This window comes from Phyllobates terribilis, unplaced genomic scaffold (genome assembly GCF_046119375.1).
Source record: "Phyllobates terribilis strain yellow unplaced genomic scaffold, ASM4611937v1 Scaffold_5__5_contigs__length_657084704, whole genome shotgun sequence".
NCBI lineage: Eukaryota > Metazoa > Chordata > Amphibia > Anura > Dendrobatidae > Phyllobates > Phyllobates terribilis.
In genome coordinates, this window is record NW_027362765.1 from 165,894,224 (window position 1) to 165,909,682 (window position 15,459).

The 15,459-nt window shown below is 38.2% G+C and overlaps 1 protein-coding gene across 1 annotated transcript; it reads left to right on the top strand.

Annotated features, from left to right (window-relative positions):
- Window positions 1-726: 726 nt before the first annotated feature.
- Window positions 727-12,306, top strand: LOC141272526 (keratin, type I cytoskeletal 17-like). Its single transcript, XM_073683335.1, has 8 exons — window positions 727-1,077; window positions 1,955-2,037; window positions 5,924-6,080; window positions 10,171-10,329; window positions 10,411-10,536; window positions 10,630-10,844; window positions 11,232-11,263; window positions 12,160-12,306. The coding sequence occupies exons 1-8, from the start codon at window positions 727-729 to the stop codon at window positions 12,261-12,263; spliced, it is 1,227 nt and encodes a 408-aa protein (XP_073539436.1). The 3' UTR covers window positions 12,264-12,306.
- The last annotated feature ends 3,153 nt before the right edge of the window (window positions 12,307-15,459 follow it).

Here is a 15,459-nt window from a genome sequence, read left to right on the forward strand (position 1 = left end):
AGTGTTACAAGCACATGGTCTTTGATGGTACTTTTTATCATTTAATATGGTGGTGTTCTGGAATTGGTGCCTATATAGTAAGTATCCACTGAAGCCATCTTCAAATATATATTTTTTTGTATGACTAAATTGTGCACACAGGGTTGGTTCCTGAGACATCCTACAAGAAGGAGTAAAGGGTGTAGTAGTAATAACGTAAACCACAGGTGTAGAAATAGGGTTCATTGGATTGACTTTTAAATCAACTTAAAGGAATGTATTGTCCTACAAGGAAATAATAAAAAAAACACAGGGCCAAACTGAGAACTTCAAATGCTAAAATATTAGTAATCGTCTAGACAGTTCTTTAAAATCCTATACAAAAGACCAGATAATTATTATTTTCACATTATTTCGGTTTGTCCTTAATGTCACAAAGAAAAATGGCAAACTTCAAAGACATAGAAAGAAGGCAGGTTTATGTCTCAGCAATAAGAAACTATGTAATAACAATGGGCAAAATACAGACAGCCTGAGGGGGTTTGAGAAAACAAAATTGGGAAACTAGTTTTACATACAACTTATATTAATCCAATCAGGATTTATGAGTTGTTTTATGGTAAAAAACATTAAGAAAAGAGCACACTACGCCCACCATGACAAGTATAAATACGTACATGCTAGCTAGGCTGAGCGGTTCAATCCAACAGAAGATTCCTCAGGTCTCTGCATCTCAGATATAACACCATGTCTTGTAGCTGGAAAAGTGGATCCGTCAGAGCATCCGTTGGTGGCAGCATCAGTAGCCACAGGGCCAGCTCTTTTGCTTTAGACCTGTCTAAAGGATCTGACCACTTTGCAGTAGGAAACTTGGCCTATGCAGGTGGAAATGATGGTCTTCTACATGGAGGAGAGAAGGAGACCATGCAAAACCTCAATGTCCGGCTGGCTTCCTACCTGGACAAAGTCAAAGCCCTAGAAAATGCTAATGCTGAGCTTGAATCCAAGATTAAGGAATGGTACATTAAGCACCAGCAGCAGACGATTCCTGAGGATTATGGCAAATACTTTGCCATCATTGAAGACCTCAAGAAAGGGGTAAATAATGGATTGATTCCATAGTCTTTCAAGTAAAGTGTAAAGCAGTTGTGTACATTTTTGGACAATAGGTTCCTTTGATCGTAGTATTATTTTAAGGTATTCTCTAACGTTTAGTATTTTAGTAGAAATTATAAGCTGCAAATTGACTTTATTTTTCCTAAACGTGCATATAATTAACTATTGGAGTTTTTGATCTTATGTTAGTCAGTTGTGTAGCTAGATGGGGACAACAGAGGCAGGAGTGTCAAGGGGTTTAACCAACAAGCCACTCTGCCGAAGTCAGGCTAATTAGTTATATGGTTATGGCATCAAACCACATCTTTGCCCCACAATATAAAAAAAGTAAAATTCTTGTGTATGTATGTTATGTCAGTTACATATTTAGCACCTATGACAATATAAATCTAGAATAACTCCATTGTATCACTCTAAAATCAATCTTAGAACCAGACCTATCTGAAGACAAATCTGTTTCTCTCATTTGGACAGCATCAGCAGAGAATAGGGTTTTATTTTAAAAAGCTATCACTGCAGTCTCACTTAATGGGATAAAGAGGACAACATGCAATAAATAATGGAGATAATAGCTAAATAGCATAGAGAGTACTGCTTAAGAAAGATTTTATTATCAAATTGTTAATTCTAAGAAGTGTTGATATTTCAGTGATCCAAGGACTACAACATCCTAACATAGATCATTGTCTATTTCAGTAATGACTTTTAAATGTAAAATCACTTCAGAGGCAACATCAAGTTGCAGAATTCAGTTTTAGGCCTTACCTTGTAATAATAGTAAGAATGTTAATACTTGGATAGTGTTAAACTAGAAATATTAGACTCTTGACTGTCATTGGTTTTCTCTTATTTTCCATAGATCTTAGCAGAAAGCACTGGAAATGCCAGAGTTGTCCTTCAGATTGACAATGCCAAGTTGGCAGCAGAAGACTTCAAAATGAAGTAAGTTTTGGCACAGCTTATACGTCCAATGTATAAATAAATATATATATATATATATATATATATATATATATATATACAGTTATATGAAAAAGTTTGGGCACCCCTATTAATCTTAAGCTTAATGTTTTCTTAAAATTGGTGTTTTTGCAACAGCTATTTCAGTTTGATATATGTAATAACTGTTGGACACAGTAATGTTTCTGCCTTGAAATGAGGTTTATTGTACTAACAGAAAATGTGCAATCTGCATTCAAACAAAATTTGACAGGTGCATAAGTATGGGCACATCACCAGAAAAGTGACATTAATATTTAGTAGATCCTCCTTTTGCAAAAATAACAGCCTCTAGTCGCTTCCTGTAGCTTTTAATGAGTTCCTGGATCCTGGATGAAGGTATTTTTGCCCATTCCTCTTTACAAAACAATTCTAGTTCAGTTAAGTTTGATGGTCGCCGAGCATGGACAGCCCTCTTCAAATGATCCTACAGATGTTCAATGATATTCAGGTCTGGGGACTGGGATGGCCATTCCAGAACATTGTAATTGTTCCTCTGCATGAATGCCTGAGTAGATTTGGAGCGGTGTTTTGGATCATTGTCTTGCTGAAAGATCCATCCCCTGCGTAACTTCAACTTTATCACTGATTCTTGAACATTATTGTCAAGAATCTGCTGATACTGAGTGGAATCCATGCGTCCCTCAACTTTAATAAGATTCCCGGTGCCGGCATTGGCCACACAGCCCCGAAGCATGATGGAACCTCCACCAAATTTTATTGTGGGTAGCAAGTGTTTCTTGGAATGCTGTTTTTTTTTTACGCCATGCATAACGCCTTTTTGTATGACCAAACAACTCAATCTTGGTTTCATCAGTCCACAGGACCTTCTTCCAAAAAGAAATTGGCTTCTCCAAATGTGCTTTTGCATACCTCAGCCGACTCTGTTTGTGGCGTGCTTGCAGAAACGGCTTCTTTCGCATCACTCTCCCATACAGCTTCTCCTTGTGCAAAGTGCGTTGTATAGTTGAACGATGCACAGTGACACCATCTGCAGCAAGTTGACGCTGCAGCTCTCTGGAGGTGGTCTGAGGATTGTCCTTGACTGATCTCACCATTCTTCTTCTCTGCCTTTCTGATGTTTTTCTTGGCCTGCCACTTCTGGCCTTAACAAGAACTGTCCCTGTGTTCTTCCATTTCCTTACTATGTTCCTCGCAGTGGAAACTGACAGGTTAAATCTCTGAGACAGCTTTTTGTATCCTTCCCCTGAACAACTATGTTGAATAATCTTTGTTTTCAGATCATTTGACAGTTGTTTTGAGGAGCCCATGATGCCACTCTTCAGAGGAGATTCAAACAGGAGAACAACTTGCAAGTGGCCACTTTAAGTAGCTTTTCTCATGATTGCATACACCTGGCTATGAAGTTCAAAGCTCAATGTGGTTACAAAACCAAAAAAAGTGCTTTAGTAAGTCAGTAAAAAGTAGGTAGGAGTATTTAAAACAAGAAAATGATAAGGGTGCCCATACTTATGCACCTGTCAAATTTTGTTTGAATGCAGATTGCACATTTTCTGTTAGTACAATAAACCTCATTTCAAGGCAGAAACTTTACTGTGTTCAACAGTTATTACATATATCAAACTGAAATAGCTGTTGCAAAAACACAAATTTTAAGAAAACATTAAGCTTAAGGCTGTGTGCCCACGTAGCATTTTTCAAGCGTATATGCTGCGGAATTTCCGCAGCGTAAACGCTTGAAAAACGCATGTATATCCGCACCCCATGGTCCCCAATGGGATTCCGCAAGTTCTATGCACATGCTGCGGATTTTTCCGCAGCGTTTATGCTGCATTCAAAAATCCGCAGCATGTCATTTAATTTTGCGTTTCCGCAAGCGGAATTGCCTTTGTCCAATGCATAAAATACGCAAGGCAATTCCGCATGTGGAAAACGCGTGATAAACGCGCGAAAAATGCGCGATAAACGCGTGCGGAATTCCGCATGCGTTTTTCCGGGAGAGGACTTGCATCTATGCAGCAGAAATTTTCTGCTTCATAAATGCAACGTGGGCACATAGCCAAAGATTAATAGGGGTGCCCAAACTTTTTCATATAACTGTATATATATATATATATATATATATATAATATATATATATATATATACACAGTGGATATAAAAGTCAGGTTTTTGTCATGTAAAAAAATCATACCAAGTGGAATAATTTCAGAACTTTTGCCACCATTGATATTCTGGCAAAACCATTCTTTTGTTGATTTGGAGATATGCTTAGACTTATTGTCGTGCTGAAAAGTGAAATTCCTCTTCATCTTCTGTTTTTAGCAGAGCTAAAGGTTTTGTTGAAATATTAACTAATATTTAAAATTGTTTATAATGCCTTCCACCTTGACTAAATCCCCAGTTCTAGCTGCTGAGAAACAGCCCAAAGCATAATGCTGCCTCCACCATGATTTACTGTGGGTCTGATGTTCTTTTAGTGATGCACAGTGTTGCCTTTACTTACAAAGAAAAATATCCAAGCCCAGCTATATTTTGCTAAAACTTACATCAAATCTGTCAAAAGCATGTAGGAAAACATATTAAGGTCTGAATAGACCAAGGTTGAACTTTTTGGCCATAATTCCAAAAGGTTTGTTTGGTGCAAAGCCAACACTGTGCATCACCAAAAGAACATTAGACCCACAACCAGTACTTGACAGAAATTCCTGCGGCTCTTTTAATGTAGCTCAAGGCCTCTTGGCAGCATCTCAGACCAATTTCCTTCTTATATTTTCATCAGTTTTTGAAGGAAGTCCAGTTCTAGGTAATGTCACTGTTAAAAGCTGCCAAATTGAAGCCACTTCTTTATGACCGTTTTCACAGTGTTCCATGGTATATCTAATGTTTTGGGGGAAAAATTATTCCTTTCTCCTGACTGATAACTTTAAACAATGAGATCCCTTTGTTGTGTTGTAAGCTGTTTATGGACCATAGCTTTTGCTGTACAATATAACTAAGAAAATGTTAGGAAAATACTAATAGAACAACAAAACTACAAAACTATATATGGGGTTAATCAGAATTACTATAAATGGTGGTAGCGGTACATTGACTACTATTTAATATGAGTTTCAATGTGATTGGCTAATTCTGAATATAACCACATCCTCAATTATAAGAGTGTGTTCACATGTATGCAATCACATTACTTTGAAATTTCTCTTCCCTCTCAAAATAAATTTAGTTTGTTTCTCAATGGATTTGTATATATTCAGGATCACATTAAAGGTGAAAAAAGTTCTGAAATTATTCTTTTTTGTATGATTTTTTTTTATATGACAAAAACTTTTTAACAAGGTTGTGTAGATTTTTTTATATATAGTATATTGTATATTTTTTGTATATACCATTCTAACCTATTTCAACTAGTCTTAGAAATAGATGTGGCCACATATATTACATTTTGGCTGAACTGTTTTAGCCAGTATGGATCATCTTATATAAATGGTGACGAGCTCTGAACTTCCCTCAAACAGCAGATGTAGGGAAATAAAGACTGGGAATGTTGGATTATAATGCATTCAAGCAATGTTTTCCTATAAGAGACAAACCCTTGCCAGAGAGGTGTGGCTGCAGTGTATTTCCCTCTGCCTATTGGAAAAAACTTGGTGTGACAAGTCAATTGATTGTGGAGTCGGGATGAATAGCTCAGCTGCTCTGGATTGAATCTGTAGCTACATCTCCAGAGCTGGACTGGAATGTCCAGGAATGTCCAATTCAGTACATGACCAGATTAAGCTGTGAATCTTTTACCTAACTAACCTTCACTATATTTTCCCATGTATTATCGCTATCTGAATTATGTCCATACGTTTTTCCATTTCAGGTATGAGAATGAGGCCAGCATTCGTCAGACCGTGGAATCAGATATTTGTGGTTTAAGAAGAGTACTAGATGAATTGAACTTTTCTAAAGCCAACCTTGTAACTCAGCTTGAGAGTCTGAAGGAAGAGATTGAGAGTCTAAAGAAGAACCATGAAGAGGTACAGCTATATAACATAGTTCCTAGAGTCTATATCCTACAATTTATATGTCTGCCTTCATTTTGTTAGCTTTAAGTCACTGTGAACTTGGCTATTATATATATATACTGAAAGGAAAAACACACATACCTCCGACTAATGAGCAAATGGCTATAAACTTCTCATTGGGCTATCTTTTTGGAAAGAGAGCCACCATTCACAAGGCTAGGCATCATACTTTCCAAATAATTGCAAACCCATATATAATCTAATTCTTTCTTTTGCGCATAATAATAACTTACTTAGATATGACAATAAATAGATTTATCTGCAGCTTACAATATATCACAGTGACTTAGCCTTGATGTATCCACATATTGTACACTATATTAACTTAAAGATGCCTACACTCCTTAGTTAGCTTTTACTTGATCAGCCAAGCTATCTCCTCCTACATCCCAATACACATGAACATTGGGTGTTCAATGGAGAGAGAGGAGTAAGCCTCGCTTAGAAATCTTTGTCATCTCCAGGGAAAACAAAACGATCAGACATTTTAATTCAAGCTGACCGGTCAGAAGACCCTAATACACTTTAGATGTCTGGATGATCCAGCTTAAACAACTGAGTTTGGCCAACCTTAATCCAATATAAATGAAAGTCTTTAATGGGTTGTCCACTCAACCCCTAGCCTAAATGCTAAAGTTCCCCAAATAAAATGTAAAAAATCTAAACTTGTCTCTCGGAACGACGCCATAACTGCAAAGTCGGCAGTCTGTCTCCAACTAGTGACATTGTTATGTTACATGACTGCTGATGTCAATCAGGAGCTGCAGCATTTACACTCCCAGTAGTATGCAGCAACAATGCGGAAATAAAACTTAACTTTTACTGAAAAAAGCATATACAGAATGGGAGGAATAGAGCTAAGCAACAGTACATGTGAAAAAGACTTAGGTATACTAATAGATCATAGACTGAACATGAGTCAACAGTGTGATGCAGCAGCAAAAAAGGCAAATACAATTCTGGGATGTATTAACAGAAGCATACAGTCTAGATCACGTGAAGTCATTATCGGTCTTTACTCCTCTTTGGTCAGACCTCATCTGGAATACTGTGTACAGTTTTGGGCACCACATTTTAAAAAAGACATAAACAAACTGGAGCAAGTTCAGAGAAGAGCGACCAGAATGGTGACTGGTCTGCAAACCATGTCCTATGAGGAACGGTTGCAGGATTTGGGAATGTTTAGCTTGCAAAAAAGAAGACTGAGAGGAGACTTAATAGCTGTCTACAAATATGTCAAGGGCTGTCACATTGTAGACGGATCATCTTTATTCTCATTTGCACAAGGAAAGACTAGAAGCAATGGGATGAAACTAAATGGGAGGAGACACAGATTAGATATTAGAAAAAACTTTTTGACAGTTAGGGTGATTAATGAGTGGAACAGGCTGCCACGAGAGGTGGTGAGTTCCCCTTCAATGGACGTCTTCAAACAGAGGCTGGACAGACATCTGTCTGAGATGATCTAGTGAATCCTGCTTTGAGCAGGGGGTTGGACCAGATGACCCAGGAGGTCCCTTCCAACTCTACCATTCTATGATTCTATGACTGTACAAATTTAAAATGGCAATTATCCAAAAGTAACGGAGGCACCTGTGGGGTCAGTCCAGGGCTGACTAGTAATTTAGGGTCAGCTGTGGACTGCCCTTGTAAGGGCAGGAGTCTTGGGATAGCAGGGTCAGTCAGTATAATAGGGACTGACAGGGTCAATGCTTGAATCCTATCACAAGTAGCAAGTAGAGGCACTGATAGGACGACCCGCCCCATAAGACTGGTGAGATTGTTCCTTTATTTTCTAATACAATCATGAACGCTGTACTGCATTACTTCAGGGGCCTGAGGGCCTAGTATTGGGCATGCTCCCGCATCATAATGCGGTGGCTCTAGTATTGTATTATCGCCCTGTTTAACTGTTTGACCACTGTCACTATTTGTCCTGTACAGGGACACGGGCTTTCCATACATAAATGTGTTACGTGTTTTATGTGTCTTGGTTACTTTTGGATAATTGCCATTTTAAATTTGTACAGTAAAAGTTACATTTTATTTCCGCATTGTTGCTTCATCCTACATTTGACTAGCGGATTTTGGCCCAAAGTTGATTGTCTTACTGATAGTCCCATTTTTTTTTCCTTGACTACTAAGCCTTTACACTTCCATCAGACGGAACAGTTCCATCTGATAGAACTGTGAAGGTTGCTGTCCATCATCAGCCCAATGTCATGGGACCGCAGAATGCCAGATCGCCAACATCACTGGAACAGTGTCGGTATTTTATCTGGGGGACTGTAGCATTTAAAAGGGGCTGTCCGGTAGTGGACAAACCTTTATGACCTTTGCACAAAGATAGTTTAGACAAAGAGAACCTAAGTGAGCACATGGCACAGTTTCAGGTCTATGTTTGACAATTTTATTCAGACACTATAAAAGGCTTGATTCACACAATGTTTGGTAATTGGGGCTCATTTGTAATACTAGACAAAAACATGAAGAAAAGTAGAAAAGAAAGCACATTGGATTTTACTGTGTAAGACTAAGATGCAATTTATCAAGGCCTTTGCACCAGAAATGAGGTGGAAAATAGTCCAAAATTTTGCAACACTCATTGGCGCTTTTTTTGAAGAATGGGAAGAGTTTAGTGGAAAGAGTGGGTCTTCCACAGCTCAACTAATTTACAACAAATCCGATTTCTCTTTGTAGCCCACGGACAGCTGGAGATGTTCTGAATTTATTAACAGATTTGGGCCTCTTTATAAATCAGGCGCATCTAAGTAGCACACTTTCAATTAACCCCTTTGCGAATTAGGACATTAATAAACATCCTGTCCTGGGCAGTGTTAAGAGGTCCGCAAGTGTGAAAGGGGCTCAGGTGCTGAGCTTTTTTCAAATGAGATAGGTGCCAACTATATTATACAGATGGCATTTATTTCTAATTGCCAAAGCCAGAGCAGAGTTCTAGGCTGTTAACCATTTAGTTGCTGCTGTCTTTTTCTGATCAGCAATTTAATAGTGTGAATGCTGGTGGTCGCACGCACTGGCTTCCATTGGCTCCTCCACAACGTGACTGCAGGGTACTGATGGGCTACCATGGCAGCTGTGGGCCTACTAAAGGCCTCCATCACTGCCATATTGGTATCATAAGAGACCGAATTTTTTACTATGTACTGCAATACCAGAGTACAAGCGATCAATCGCAGGTTCAAGTCACCTAAAGGGACTGTTAAATTGTGTGAATTTTTTTTCAAAACTATTAAAAAAAAAACCTTTTCCCAATTAAAAGTAAAGAACAGGAAAAAAATGTAAAATAAAAATATTTGGTATCATTGCATGTGTAAAAGTCTAATCTGTCAAAATATAAAATTAACTAATCCATATGGTAAACACTGAGAAGAGAAGAAAAAATCAAAATGCTAGAATCTTGTTTTTTAATTGATTTTTGCAATAAAAATCAATTAAAACATCACCTCAAATTGGTGTCAATAAAAACACCGGCTCACCATGCAAGAAACAACCCTTCGCACGGCTCCTTCAATTGAAAAAAGGTTATGGGTCTCATAAAATGACGACAGAAAGCAAAAAGATTATTTTTTCAATTCTGAAATTTTTTTATGCCATTAATGGAAAAAAATATTAGCAAGTTTCTTATTGCCGTAATCACATTTTTACTGTACAAGGAGCACCGTAAAAACAAAACCCAAAAAGTAGTGGCAGAATTCCATTTCTTTCATCATTTCATCCCTCTTGAAATTTTTTTCATTTTTTTTCATTATATCACATGGTAAAATGAATGGTGTTATTCACAACTACTGCTTGTTCCAAAAAAGAAAAGGCCTTCATAGTTATAGCTGTCGGAAGAAGTGGAGGAATAAACGAAAGGGCAAAAATGAAAAATTGCCCGGTCACTAAAGAGTTAGAACAGGCATATGAAATGCTAGTCTGAATACATTTACCCCTAGGTCTACTTTTAGTACTATGTTGTATACTTTTGTTTATTTGATCTTGTAAAATCACCATATTGGACTATTCTCTAACTCCATTGTAGGAAATGAAGGCATTGAGAGGACAGAAGGGAGATATTAATGTGGAGATGGATGCAGCTCCAGGAATAGATCTAAGCAAACTCCTGAATGACATGAGAACTCAGTATGAAGACATTGCTGAAGAGTACAGAAGGAAAGCTGAAGAATGGTTCAAAGAAAAAGTAAAATACAACATGGAGACGGATGATGAGTTTAGATGGCTTCCCACAAGATGTTCCTAAATATTTTCTATATGTTTGTAGAGTGCCGAACTGAACAGAGAGATTTCCCACAGCAGTGAAATGGTAGAGTCCCACAAATCCCAGCTCTCAGAACTTAGACGTACGATCCAAGAGTTGGAGATTGAGCTTCAGGCACAGCTCGCCATGGTAATTATGATGACTATGACTTCTATAACTAATATTAACAATACTTATTGCACGGTGCTGTACATATTGTACTGATTTATCTTCCCCAAACAGAAATCATCCTTGGAGTGCTCACTGGCGGAGACAGAGCGTTGTTACAGTACACAGTTGGCCCAACTGCAGGGTTATGTAGGAAATATTGAAGAACAGTTGAGTCAGGTCCGCAGTGATCTAGAACGTCAGAACGCAGAATATACAGTTCTACTGGATATCAAGACCCGACTGGAAATGGAGATTGAAACTTATCGTAGACTGCTTGATGGAGAATCGTAAGTCTTATTAATTGATTATATAAGGGTGAAAATCAGGGATTCATTTATGGATGTTTGTATGGATACTAATGGACCTATCAACAGATAATGGACTGTCAATGACACATGTGAGAAGCTCACAAATGATTTTCATAACATAAGGGCTTTAAAGAGTTTGAAAAACCAGTGGTTTAGCTTTGACAATTATTCTTCTTGAAGTCTGTTGTGGTTCAAGCCTTCTGGAGAACTTGTAATCTGGAAATCAGTAGTGATCTGAAAATAGCGGCCTTTACCAATTTGATTTTCCCACATGTATCTATAATATATCAGAAGATCACAAAGTTTGGAGCTCAGTTCAATCACCATTGTAACATGATAATGATGAAAAACATTTCTGTTTTCTAGATATCAATACAAAGAACCAGTCCGCGTGAAAGGTATGTATATTTTATAGAATGTTAACAATTTGCTGTCTCAAGACGACAAACCCTGTCCATATGGCCTATTAAAGTACATAGACATCATAGAAAGTGATCTCCTGTTTGCCTACCTGCCTTAAAACTAGAAACAAACAGCTGGATGGCCCTAATTTTCCAGCGTTTACACGGTCATCCATTTATAGAAGTTGTATAGTCAGCTACAACTTCTTTTGAAATATTAGACCTAAAAACCCACCACCCCCTGAATCAAGATGGAGCACTGTTTTGTAACAGAGACTTCTGCTCTGTTAGACCCATTATGTTTATGTATCCCTATATGAGGAATCACACAATAAGAACTGACTAATGGGGGGAGAAAAGCCAGTCATTTTTAAAACCGTGGTTTCTTCAAAATGAGTTGTCACCTATAAGGTGACTACATAGTTATATAGCTCAAAAAAAGACATAGATTCATCAAACTCAACCTTCCTTGACCAGTTATACATTATCTGTCGATAGATTATTTCTAACCCATATAACTAGATTATTTATTACCCCATAGCTGCCATTACTACCTTTTGCAGACGGCCATTCAACAATCTAACTACTCTAACTGTAAAGAACCCTTTCCAATTTAGATGCCAGAATCACCTTTCCTCCACAAATAATGAATGCTCTCTTGTCCTCTGTAAGGGCCTTGGCATGTGCAAGGTATACATTTTCTGGTAGACTTTGCATTGGTGGTCCATAATAACTAAGATTCTAAAATAATCTTCTGTACCACCTACTTCCTTTAGCCAGTTCCCTATTCTTCATCTTCTTATTGCAATCTCTTTCTTGGATTTGATAGCTGCAAAATGCAAATAGCAAACATGAATCCATATAAAACAATTACCGTATATATTTTATTTCAGAACCAAATAAAACCAGGAAAGTCACAACGATTGTAGAAGAAGTAGTGGACGGCAAGGTTGTGTCGCATAAAGTGAATGCAACAGAAGAAAAGCTAAATATGTAGCCAATAAACCTTTCTGCCAATGTATAATGATGACATGATCTGCACATCGTGTAAAAGTTAATCCATGTGAGAGGGACCTGGGTGCATCTATATTCTATTAGTACTAAATAAAGTTTATCCTGCATTTTACATTTGTCAGTTTTTATTAAATATCTGCAAATTATACTGCAGAAAATAGTCAAAGAGTATCTGTGACCAGAAATGAGAAACCTTCCATCTGCCCTAGCAAAGTACATCCATAGTTTGCAGTATTATAAGTTAAAAGGCATTGTCATGCTAAAAATATTTTTATGTTTTAAGTACTGGTGGATATTTTGGTTGCCATATGTTGATTGGTTAATTCTGTATTGCCACATTCATTAAGACATGCTTCCTCTAAAATGCTGGTTTGTGGACCTGCAAGTTCAGAGCTCAGTGAACGTTTCTTGCATCTTTCCTTCCTGTTGTCAAAGCTCTAGACCTTGTACTTGTATATATGCCACATGCCCCATCCACACTGATATCTCAAAGCCATGATTTCCTAAAAAAGGTTATCAAGAAGCATAGCGAAACAGATTATTGCAGGATAAGACTATGCAGGGTTGTTTGTAATATGTAACCATAAAGCAACACAATCAACTTGGTTCGCATAGCTGTGCATAGGAGTTGTATACACGAAAACATTGGAAATTTTAGTAAGAAAAAGGTGGCAAAGGTTGCTTCAAAGGGTTTTTCCAGACTACACATACATTTCTGTAGTCACTCGATGTGACTGCATATTGCTGAATCCTAACAATACACAATAGGTACACCGTCAAGATTCTGCTCTCTTGCTACAGCGATTGTTATGTACTAAGTATGCAATTTGGGGTCATATGCTGACTTGCAATTCTTTTCACAAATTGTTCTATTGAGAGAAGAAAATAAGAAGCTATTCGAAACGTGACCTATATAAATCGCATACTTGCGGTGACATGTCGACCTCTCGAGCAGGCAAGATTAAGGGGGTTGTCCGGGACTTTAACATTGATGGCCTATCCTTAGGATAGTTCATTAATGTTTGATTGGTGCGGTTGTGACACCTGACACCCCTGCCAATCAGCTGTTTCTGGGGTCAGCGGCTGACGGAAGAGCTTAGTTGCAGAGCTGCACAGCTCCATCGACGGAATAATGGCGGTGGCCAGGTACTGTACATCCACCTCCTATTGATTTGAAAAGGTGGCCAGATATGCAATATCTAGCTGTGGCCACTATACAGTTGATGGAGCTGGGCTGTGCAGCTCTGTAACAGAGCAATTCCTGGCAGTCACCAACACCAAGATCAGCTGATCGGCGGGTGTGCCAGGAGTCGGGCCCCCACCGATCAGACATTGATGACTTATCCTAACCATAGGCCATCAATGTTAAAGTCTTGGGCAACCCCATTAAAACATTTTTTATATATTTGCTAGTACTTGCATCACGCAAACTCGCTTTAATGCTTATGCAGGTAGAGTGGCTTGAAGGTGGAGAGATGGAAGTGCTACCCTTATGAATATAGTATAACTGTAACCAAACCAATATTTGTTGTGCCATTTGGTATAATAAGAAAGTGGACCTGAAATCACGCAGAAAGTGCAGTGAAGGCGACTTAATGTATGTGGATTGACACCTCTTTCGCACTTCCAGCATATGTCTTCTATGCTAGATATTTTTATTGGAGAAAATCTGCCTCTACAACCATACCAGTAACTCCATATATAAAAACATGCTGACAGGGTCCGGTTAAACAGGAGACTATAAAGTAATGGCAAATTTTGTTTAACACACACAATCCTTTGTACAAGCAGACAATAAGCAAAGGCAGACATATCTAGCAGCTACATGTACTCCCCTCTTTAAACCAATAAACACACATGCTCAACCACTGGACTTCTCTTTAGTTGGGCTTCATTCAGACGTCCATTTATTTTTTCCTAATATGTGAATAATACTAATCGATTTCCATCATTGTGCTTGATCATTTTCATCAGTGTTTTTCTTGTATAAAAAAACATTGCATACAAGATTGAGTTTTTTCAAACTTCTCCTAGCAAACAGTGAAAAATGGACGGCACACGTATGCAACTAGAATTTTATGTCAATGACCCATAGACTTGAATGTGCAACTTTGACCCATAACTCAGATCAAAATTTGACATGATTTTTGCTTGGATATGAGAACAGGCACATAGACTATAATAGATATGTGTTATATCTGTGAAAAATGTAGGTAGAACATGTACGTGAAAAATGAATGGCTGAACGTGGTCTTCAAGACCCCCTTACACATTAAACTGATGTCAGCCTAATCCTACAATACCAATGGGTTCGGCCAACACTCGGGGATGCCAGCTACCTGATCAGATAGACAAGCCATTGGCAGATTTGTCTGACAGCAGCTTTCTAATACAAAACAGAGGAGAGCTCAAGCTCTCCTGTGTATGGGAGAGCCGGCAGAGATGGCATATGGGGAGTAGTAAATCCATCAATATTTCTGCCATACTAAACCTTTATATTTCTGAAGATATCTCACAAGGTTTAGAGGCAATTGTGCAGTGGAGGTGCTTAGGCAATTTCCACTGTCACCTCCTCTTTGCTTAACTGAGGAGCTATGGTGGAACTGTAGACTCGGTCACTCCAGCCCTATTCCACACCCAGCGCCCCCTCCTCCTGCTTGACTGGCAGCCTCTATGCTGGGTGACATTAGGCAAAGAAGTTGACAGTAAAGCAGGACGAGGCGGAGCTAGGCAGGAAATAGAGCTGTTGTGACAAAGGTTTCAGATCTACAACTAGCTCTTCAGCCACATTTGCATATAAAATCAAATGCTGATTTCTCAATTACAGAGGAATGTAAAGGTATTGCTGGACTTTGTCTTTTAAAGCTCTACAGACAGTACATTTATGAATAGATTAGTGTTGGAAATCCTCCTGACCGATTCCTTTTAAAAGTTTATTTACAAAATCCCATTATTTTTCACAAAACACAGTAAATTTATACTTATTGTCAATATACAGACTAAGCACAACATAAAGTTTTTCCTTGTATCTTTGTGTATTTTTTCATCTAGGTCCTAGTATTATCTGCTAAATCTATATTTCCTAGCAGCACTTTCTTCTCCTCAGTGCTTCAGACCCCTCTAATCTAAGTATAAAATTCACCTTATGCTTATGGTCACTTTCTGTTCCTGTGCAGTAC

What these genes read in the sequence shown, in the direction of transcription:
- LOC141272526 (XM_073683335.1), top strand. Translation starts at nt 727, where the DNA reads ATGTCTTGTAGCTGGAAAAGTGGATCCGTCAGAGCATCCGTTGGTGGC. An exon ending in TAAAGAAGAACCATGAAGAG is followed by an intron (nt 6,081 to 10,170) that starts GTACAGCTATAT and finishes ACTCCATTGTAG; the next exon opens with GAAATGAAGGCATTGAGAGG. An exon ending in TTCAGGCACAGCTCGCCATG is followed by an intron (nt 10,537 to 10,629) that starts GTAATTATGATG and finishes TTCCCCAAACAG; the next exon opens with AAATCATCCTTGGAGTGCTC.